This window comes from Myzus persicae, unplaced genomic scaffold (assembly GCF_001856785.1).
Source record: "Myzus persicae strain clone G006 unplaced genomic scaffold, MPER_G0061.0, whole genome shotgun sequence".
Taxonomy (NCBI): domain Eukaryota; kingdom Metazoa; phylum Arthropoda; class Insecta; order Hemiptera; family Aphididae; genus Myzus; species Myzus persicae.
The window spans coordinates 216-10589 of NW_019104331.1; the positions used below are offsets into that span (position 1 = coordinate 216).

The 10374-nt window shown below is 28.6% G+C and overlaps 1 protein-coding gene across 1 annotated transcript; it reads right to left on the reverse strand.

Annotated features, from left to right (window-relative positions):
• Positions 1–536: 536 nt before the first annotated feature.
• LOC111041212 lies at positions 537–2102 on the reverse strand. Its single transcript, XM_022325423.1, has 6 exons — positions 1987–2102; positions 1805–1925; positions 1571–1688; positions 1359–1499; positions 845–1088; positions 537–735 (listed from the first exon to the last, which is right to left on the reverse strand). Exons 2-6 carry the CDS (start codon positions 1888–1890, stop codon positions 566–568), a joined length of 759 nt encoding a protein of 252 aa, XP_022181115.1. The 5' UTR covers positions 1891–1925; positions 1987–2102; the 3' UTR covers positions 537–565.
• Between the last annotated feature and the right edge of the window lie 8272 nt (positions 2103–10374).

Sequence of the window (10374 nt, forward strand, 5' to 3'; positions counted from 1 at the left end):
ATTTAGCAACTGCAGAAGCAGCTTCTCAACTATTTGCAAGGAGTTATTTTAACTATGTACAGTGTTTAAATAAAAGTACTTTTATCCAAAGAATATTTAGATATTTAAGTTATTATTTATTGGATTAAAAATTTGGTTAATAAGCGGAACAACTGAGTGTAGACTAACTGGAATGATACTTTTAATTTTTAAATACAGTTTAATTTCAATAACTTGAATCTAAGAGAAAAAACAAATTAATTCACATTTGAAAATTTTTTTTCGAGTTATATGATTCAAATTACACTTTAAAAGGCTAGAAAATAATGTAAGTGAACGTTTACAAAAAAAAAAGCAGGTCACTTCTTAGGTAACCAATTTTGTACCATGACAATGACATAATCTACCTAGTCTGAAGAGTTTAGCTACACAATGGGAAATAAAAAGAGAGGCTATTCTATAATGAGTGTTTGATATAAATAGGGACAACAAATATCAAACATTTTCTTAAAACTTAGTATTAAAAATAAAAGTTAAATTTATAATAAGTACCTAACTAAACTTATTTTAGTTATAGATTAAAATATTACTTTTTAATTTCTTCGGATAAACCTATTGAAAAATTATGTTGAATAGCTTCTTGGTACATTTTGAAGTAAAGATTGTGATCATTTTTCACATTTTCGGTAGCTGATTCAAAAATTACATTGGCAACAGATCCATTTAATGCAGGATCCTCTGGGTTTAACTCTTTTCCTGTCAAAAAAAAAATATTAGTCATTAGTGTTATTACATTATTTTCAATATATATTTTATTTAAGTTATCAATTAAAATATTATAGTATAAAATTAAACTAGATATTACCAGATTTCAAAACCTTTTGAGTGAGTATTTCTGAATAGGAAAGTTCGCATTTAAAGGCTTCAAAATATAATTTTGACGAAGTTTTATGTGCATTTAATCCATCAGTATACAATTCTCTAGCTTTTTGGATATTTTTTAAATCTTCAAATTCTTGTTTTACTGCAAAAACGTAAAGTGAATCTGAAATGTGACCATGTAATAACAAGGCGCTGTTTATAACTGTCCGTAACAAAGCTACTTTATCCTAAAAAATAGAAAATAAAATGTCTCAAGTTATTGCAATTCAATAAAGTAGAAATTTTTCAATTGACAAGAAGTAATCTATTGTCAATTCACCATTAAGTACTCTAATAGTTATTAACTAGTAAGACAGGTGTGAATAGAAGTTGTTAATTATTGTGTTCCATAAATTAAAATATTAAATAATCCTAATACATTTTGATATTTTAAATGTATATCCGTTAAGATTAGGTAGAGTAAATTATAATAAAAAGTACAAAATGTCTTTACTTACACATTTCATCAGGAATTTTATGTATTCTTTCCAAAGCGATACATCATCTTTGAAATATTTTAGAGACGCACGATAAAGGTCTATGATTCGGTTATTATGCTGATTAATGAGCTTAAGTGATTCAGTATTTGTTGAACCCATCTATTATAGCAAATTACATAATAATATTACAAAGATAGTCAAATTTTAGAATTATTGTTGTACGTTATTACTTTTTTAACTTTCTTGATGATTGACTTCAAGAATGTAATATAAAGAGTAAAGTCTGACTTTTGTTTGTTTCGACGCATCAATCTATACTCAAATTTTTCTCTTTGATTCAATATATTTCTGTAAACATAGCACGGAAACGTAAGCATACAAACAATTTAGATTAATAGTATGTAACATGAATCAAATGGTAGTAAATATTTAATTGGCATTGAAGTTTCATAAAATATTATTACTTCACTGCAGATTTCTTGAAGTGACTATGAAGTACTGGAACTTCAACAATCAATTCTTCTTTGCGTCGTTGTACAAACTCCGCCATCTTGAGATTATAATTCCAAACAATATAAACTGTATCTACTCAAAGCAATAAAATGTATTAGAATTTGCAACCTTAGAACGAATCAATCATAACTACCTAAGTAAAATTAAAAATTATTCAATTTCAAATAATAGGAACACACGACTCAATCAGCAACCGCCTATCACAACTCGTGCCGCACAATCACTGAATAGTGAATAATAATTAATAATATGGCACATTCTGCACAATGTGCGTTTATGTTACATAACCTCAAATAGTTTTAATAATTTTCGATTCCACGATAATATTAGGCGTTTGTGTAGTTGTATGTCTTTGCGCCCAATTTTTGTTTTTAAACATTTACGAAATAAAAATAAATAATAATATTATGCTGCTAGCATGAAGCAACAGTGGGGTGTCGAGTAAATAATTAAGGGATGGGCTAAATTTATTCGACGTTCATCTCATCAAAAGAATACAATTTGAGTGTTTATTACATAATATACTATGAACTATTGAATTATGATATTACATTAGGTACCTTGGGATAGATACTAAATAATATTATAATGACCCGTCGAGTTCAGGGATATTAGGAAAAAAAAGCCCCCGGAAAAAAAGGTCCAGGAAAGTCTTACCGGAAAAATAGTCTCCAAATTAATATTTGATTTAAATTCAGTCTTTTGTCGTATAGGTATTTATAAGTACATAGCCTTGCCCTATAGGATATTAGCATTACATGTTACATATTTTATTGAAAATAATCAACAAACTACTAAATTAAATAGGTACCTTTCTAGGATTAAAAATTATTGTAGATACAAAATATATATATATGTATTTATATACAAAATTATAGGTACATGTTAAATGTATTGAAAATAATATAATAACATAATATCTTAAACATATAATAATATTATTTAAAAAATATAAAAATGCATTTATTCAGATAAAAAAGATCTCTTTCTTATATTTTGACCTATTTGCTTTAAAAAATTAAGAATATCTGCAGATTTGTCTTTATCAAAACGTTGACATAAAATGTTCAATCGAACTATTTCAATATTTAACTATTTCTATTTTCAATCGAATAATTTTTTTACCAGCTTTTGTTTTTTTCCTATTAATTTTTCCTAAACCAGCCAATGCCATTCTTGCTTTGTCCGTTCCAACTTCTTGACCCATTTTTGTTAGTAATTTCCAAATACTGGGATGTTTAATGCCGACGAGATGGGAAAACTTATTGTTCCAGCCTTCACAAGCATTATTGGTTCTGTGTGGATTTGATGACAGAGTTGTTATATTAACGTTCCATGATTCTGGTACAAAAAATGGTGGTGTTCTTCTTAAAATTATATTTTTTGTTTTTTTAACTTTCCTGAAAGTACCTCCAACGTAATTTTCATCAAAATACTGAAGTATTTTTTTAATTTATAAACACATATTAATTCTTGTGATCATTAAAATCATGATTATTTAATTAAATACCACCTATCAATTTTATTTTGCCTGAAAAAGCATATTGTGATATTAATATGAGGTGTGACGTGTGAATCACATAGGAACGTATCGCCAGACTGTGTACTGATTTCAGATGTGGGGAAAAAACCATTATTTTTTTTTTTTTATTTAGAAAATAAGGCTTCGACATCACAGGTCATTAGCCTAGCTTAGATTAAGAGTACAAGACAAAAAATAATATGGCTTAATGACTACGGAAAGGGTTTTTACATTGTTAAAGTTTGTTTATGAGGTGGATTTGAGTTAGAAAAGAGAAAGATTTAATAATATAATTTTCGTTTAGTGCTTCATACATATTTGGTGGTATAGCTAGATTGTTTCTTGCGTCCCTGTACTTTGAGCAATCCTGGAAGATATGTTGTATTGAGAGGTCGGCGTGGCATTCGTCGCAGGTAAAACCATTATTATATGAAAAAAAAAATAGTCAATACTAATACACTCAATATAGTCATAACTCATAAGTCATAAGCATAACACTTATTATTTCGTCGACGGACGGCCTATCTATAATTATTAGCCCTCAGATAAAGCATAATACCATTGATAATAGGTATATATATATATATATATAACATATGCTAATCAACGTATCATGGCATATAGCATAACGACGAAAAACCGGAGTATTTTAAAAATAATCAACAAATATTGGTCATCAAGGTATTTGACCTCGTCGAACATACGAAAATAACTACATACAAGTATACAACGCAATGTTACTGACTATAATGTTTATCACCAATGGCTAATCGTATTTATATCAAAATTGCCCGAATTGAAGACGTGTGCTTCGGTTGAGAGACATTTTGGTATTTAACATGGAGCTATCACTTGAACACTTAGTTTCGATCAAGAATGGACGAGAATCGTTGATATGAACAAAAGGAGTTCATTGCCAAAAATATTTTATTAAATAAAACCATAGCACAATGTGTATACTGTAATGTGTAAGTATACGCGATTATTTATTGCATTCCAGGTTGCATTTGATGAAATAATGATATACATACTATGTATTTAACATGTTTTTATTATTTTGATTGAAGATATTGAAGATATTTATTGTACTATAATGTTTGTTGTAACTACAGGCTAAAACAAAATTATGACAATTCAACAATATTGTAGGTTCAAGAGAAAAAAAAATCAGATGTGGCCCGGTCATAATTTTGTACACGAACAAAAAGTTGGCAAAATCAGTTTACCAACAAAATTGTACTGAACAATTTTATTTCAAAAATAATATTTAATTTATCTCGATGCCTCTACCAGGTGGTTTTAATTATGTCTTACCCCTAATCCGCATATTATTATGTTGTCGGTCAGTTTTAAAAAACATACAACAGAGGAAGCAAATTTGTGAGCAAAACAATCAATTTTGTGTTTTTAGCTTTAATATTAGTGAAAAGTGAACTGACTAATCATAGTATAATTTAAAAATAAACATTATATTATCCGGGTTTGTACTTTTGCGTCTTTGCGTCTTTGGTTTTTTTAAAATATTAATCTGTAAGTAAGTTAGATTATGAAAACATAAAATATTACAAACAAAAAACAATCATAACTCACCTAAAAATGTTAATATTGTAAAAAACCAAACTATCAACACAAATTATGTTCTTATCTATAAGTTTCATAAAATATTAATTAATTGTAATAATTAAGACAACAACACAAAATTGCTTCTGCCGAATGCAAATTTGGAAAGTTGTTTATAGTATAATATACGTTTTTAAGGTGGAAGTCAAAAAATAATGTCCTGCTTATAGTAATAGTTAACCTTTGTAGATTATACTCGTACACCAAATATTGTCCGTTAGTTTCAAAATCGAGAAATATTGTCCGTAGTTCTCGTTCTTGAAACTAAAAAAAACATGATAAGTTTATTCAATAATTAATAATAGTAAAATACAAAATAAACACCCAATAAAAAAAAATAAAAATATTATGCAAGACTAAAATATAGCCCACGTGAAAATTGAAACCCGATATGAATATATGTCTAATTTGTTGCCTATTTAGACTCCTTAAAAAAACAATATATTTTAGACCAAAACTGCAGTATTTCCATTTATATAATAATACATTTTATCAATTGAATTTCAGTACACTACTATTAAAACTCAAGTCATACAATTCACCAATTTACTTGGAAAAAAAGTCCAAGATGACAAAGTTCGGTAAATATATGTAACAATATTTAAAGGGATACATTAAAAAAACAAATCAATGATTTTACTTAGTTTCCTTACCATCATAAACATACAGTGTTGGGTAAGTTACTTTTTAAAAGTAACTAAGTTACGTTACAAGTTACAAAACAAAATAAGTAACTAGATTACTTAATAGTTACTCGAATACAAAAGTAATGCGTCACGTTACATTTTTTACTCAAAAGTAACTAGTTACAATGACGTTACTCTTGTGTTATTTACGTTTCATAAAAAAAAGTCTTTTTTAAATCAATCTTTTTTTATATTTATTTTATACAATAATGTATTTTCAAAATTTTTATCAGTATTCTAGCTCGTTTTTTTCGTACAAATATCTCCAGCTACACTAAAGAGCCTTTCAACAGAAGCTGAAGAAGGGAGTGATGTATTAAACTTAAAAACTTTACAAACATTTGTTTCATCATAGGTTAACTATTTAAAATTTTTAAATCGCCTGTATAAACTATAATAGCACTCCACTTCACCATTGGGTTGATCAGAAACTGGGTTAAAATCAGTAAAATTGAAAATAATATTAACACAAAATCGTATATTTATAAAATTATATTAGATTATACTGTGAAAATTTTGTAATTACATAAATATCTACTTAAATTATTAATATAATTACATTTTCTGATGCGGATACGAGGGGAAGGACTGCCCCTTGAAATAGCACCACGATAGTATCCCCCCCCCCCCCAAAAAAAAAATTAAATTTATAATGTAACGCGTTCTTTTGCTAAGTTACTTCTAAATAATTAACGTAGTTACTCTTGCGTTACCCAAAAATAATAATAACGAAGTTACCATAACGTTACTGAAAAATGTAACTACGTTACAGTAACGAGTAACGCACGTTACGTTACTACCCAACACTGTAAACATACAATATATTATAATGATTCTTCAGCTTAATTAAGTATTAACTATCTAGATAACTATCTTAACTAAAAAAATTCAGGTATTTAAGTATGTATAACAATATTAATGCCGAGTTACATAATACATATAATCACTTAACATTTAACGAACCAATAGTGAGGGAATGGTCTTTTAAACATGAATATAAGTGGCCTATGATTGGTCCATTCAATTTTATTGGACCGTTAAATTAATAAATTGTTCATGCAACCAGGCGTTAAAATAATATATTCAACCGATATATTTTGTCGATATTGGTACCTAAAAAATTATTTATTATCATTTGGTTACAACTTATACTAATTTTATTATACTAATTATTGGAAGTTTGATTGTGCATCACATCATATTTTTCCTTTTGTCGAATTATATGTATTGGACATTGTCACCACTGAATTTTTTACTCGGGCTTTTTCTTCTAAGACTTTTTTACCTCTGACTTTTTGGTAGTATACCATTCTTACCAACGAGTATACCTCAAGAGCCTAGACTACCCGGGCACCTGAAATTCGGTAATGCTGGAAAACAACTCATTGGCATCCTTTATATTGTTGTACGTTTTACCTATATTGAATATTCTGCTGGTCAATATTATTTGTATTGCATATTCACAACGATATATTATCGGATTTAAGTTTGAATTTTGAAATTTATTCTTCTAAACTCATATTATATTCTGTGCATAACGCAAACGTACAACTTGACATTTTTTTCCCCAACAACAAAGCCCGTTTAAATGTACCTGTACGTGCGGTACAATATATAACATTATGTGTAAGCAATAAGCATACACGTTTTTCGTATGAAAATAATGCTCCAACTATAATGCTATAGTCCAAAGATTGGAAATAGACATTTTTTTTCACCAACATCCGTCCGGATGTCGTATAATATATACCTGGACACGTTATCCGTACCTACGGGTCATCATCCGTAGAAATCGGCATTCAATTGAGAGTATTATGTATGGGCATTTTTGAGAACACCCTTAATTCCCGGCTGCGGTGCCATCATATTGTATTTCTATATTCTATTATTGCGTAACATCACCCTCGGATACCAGGTACCTGCAGGCTACGGTCCATATAATGTAGTCGTGATCCGACATCAATGGATCCAATTATTGCGCAATGACTTGACGCGAGGCCAGAGCTCGTTTCTTGACCATTTCGTCCCGACTTAATAATAATAATAATAATATGATATTATATTGTATCACATATAGGTACTATACATTATTATTTATATTGCACTGCTGAATAGACGGATTATATACTTCGAGCACACGAGGCGAGGCGTAACATATAAACTTATTTTATAAATACGTGTAACAATGGGTCGTCCTAAGTCAAAATTAAGTGACAAGCCATAAAATATAATATTATATCAGTATGTACCTCTGAATTCGGTGAATTCAATACACATTCTATCGTACGAAGTGTACTGTTATAACTTGTAGCGTACATAGAATAATCGAATAATCGGGTAATCAACATTTTCTTAATACAGTCACGAAAAAGAACCGTTATGAATCGCGGAAAAAATGCCCACGGAAAAAAAACCCACGGAAAAAAAACCCACCGAAAAAAAAGCCCATGGAAAAAAACCCATAGAAAAGAAATCACCAAGGAAAAAAAGCCCATGGAAAAAAAAACCCACAGAAAAAAAGCCCTCCAAAAAAATTTTAATTAAAAATAAATGTTAATACATCTATATTTAATATAATTATTATATATTTTTTTATTGCTTTATTTGCCCTATGTACAAAATGTCGGTATAAAAAAGTCCCAAGCCTAAAAAGGCTCAAAGGGTAAAAAGCTCCAAAAATCGAAATACCTGTAGGTGGAAAACAAGTCTACCGAAAAAAGCCCAGGAAAAAAATTAAATATAAATGTGAACACATGTATCTATACACACATGGTCACATGGATATTGTATTTAGAACGAATAATATTATTAAATGTATTTGTTGTTACAGCGGATATACCCACAGGCCGCAGCAAACCAACTCTGTGAGATGTTGTCAGATTTATAAATAGGACTTCATTAATATATAAGGTGGCACGTATTTCCGATAAAGTATCCCTAAGTGTAAACTGCAGTAATACTAACTATAAAAGTGATTCTTTTCGAGTTTTGGAAAAGTGCATGATACATATTATTATGAGTATGAAAAGAAAATTGACAGTTTTTTTGACGGGTAGGCACCCCTAGTATGGCACTACGATAATATAATACGAATATAATCGAACCGTATAATAATATAATATAAGGTGTGCCGATGAATGTACAGCCTAACAAAAAAAATAAACAACAGTAACTTTTTCTTTTAAAGGCAAAAACAGATTAAGATTTTTAACAGTTGTACATTCATTCAGTAAACTATTTTACCAATCTTTATTACTTTATTTTATGTTTAATACTGATGAACGATAACAACTTATAATCAATTTACAATTTTCCGCCCATCCTTGTTATGTTGAATGTACAAAAAAAATATTTCAAAGAAAAATAAACTAAATTTGATATCAATCGGTATTCCTTATGGTTTTACATTTACTGCAATTGTTCACTTATTGATTTTGTAAATCTATCTGTTTGGAACATCTAAAAGTAATATATTTTTTCTCTTTTTGAAGTTGAACATCTACAATTGAATACAGTACTCGGCTGCGAAATTAATATTCGGCATACTAATATATTTCAAATAATTATTGTTAAAATAACTAAAACCAATTAATGAAATAAAATTAAGAAGTAAAATACATTTTATTTAACAAAAATGGAAATAGAACATTATGTTATGATACATATAACATTTTAAATCTATATACATATACATCTATATAAATATAAATTAATGTATATTTTTATGAAGCTTATAGACTTGAAACTACTGAATCAGTTAGGACCATATTTCCTACACATGTTCCTTGAGACTCGGGTAGTGTTTATAGCTTAGTTTTTCAACCACTTTATACTTTATAGGTGGCTTCAAAAATTAGAAGCAAAGTTCTATGATAGAGGCATTCTACCACATTATTTTTAAGCAACTAAGAAATTATTTCAACTCAGAAATAGAAGGGTGCATGCCAGGGGTTGTTGATATGGTTACCCCGACACTCATATATTTATATAATTATATATAGGTATGTGTTTGTTACGTAAATATTTCTAAACAAAAAAATATAATAACCTGACTACTTGAGTAGTCTTACCGAGTACATAAGGGTGATCTGTAGGGATAAATTACGCGTGTGAATAGGTCGATCGTCACGTTCTTTGATTAAAAATAGATAAGATGGCGACCATTTATAACAAAGTGAATATCCAACTTAGATATTTTATTATACTCGACTTTATCATGTACAGGATTATTCACCAAAGATCCTTACCTTTATTTTTTACATTAGCAATATATTTATACAAATTCTTATTTTTGGCATTATTTAGTATCTATACTTGCAGCTCACTGAGAAAATGACTCAAATACTTACATTTTGTATACATTACATGAAAAGTGTCCTGTAGAGATATAACATATTTTTTTCAAATGAAAACAAAAATTTCTTACTGAAAACATGTTAAGAGGAAGTCAGCGGACATCGACTAAGTCCATACACCAAAATTTGAAATTGTTTAAGACTTAATAATCTACGCATAGCGTAATCGTTGTTTAATGTGTTCAAACTGTTCAAAGTCTGTTAATTATAAATACATTTCTAGCCTTGCATTAACGTCTGAAAAAAATCTTTTAAAAACTATACATAAATGATAAATCACTTATCGCCGTCGTAAATACAATTTTGCAAATCATGAGATGAGTATAAAATAAAAACCA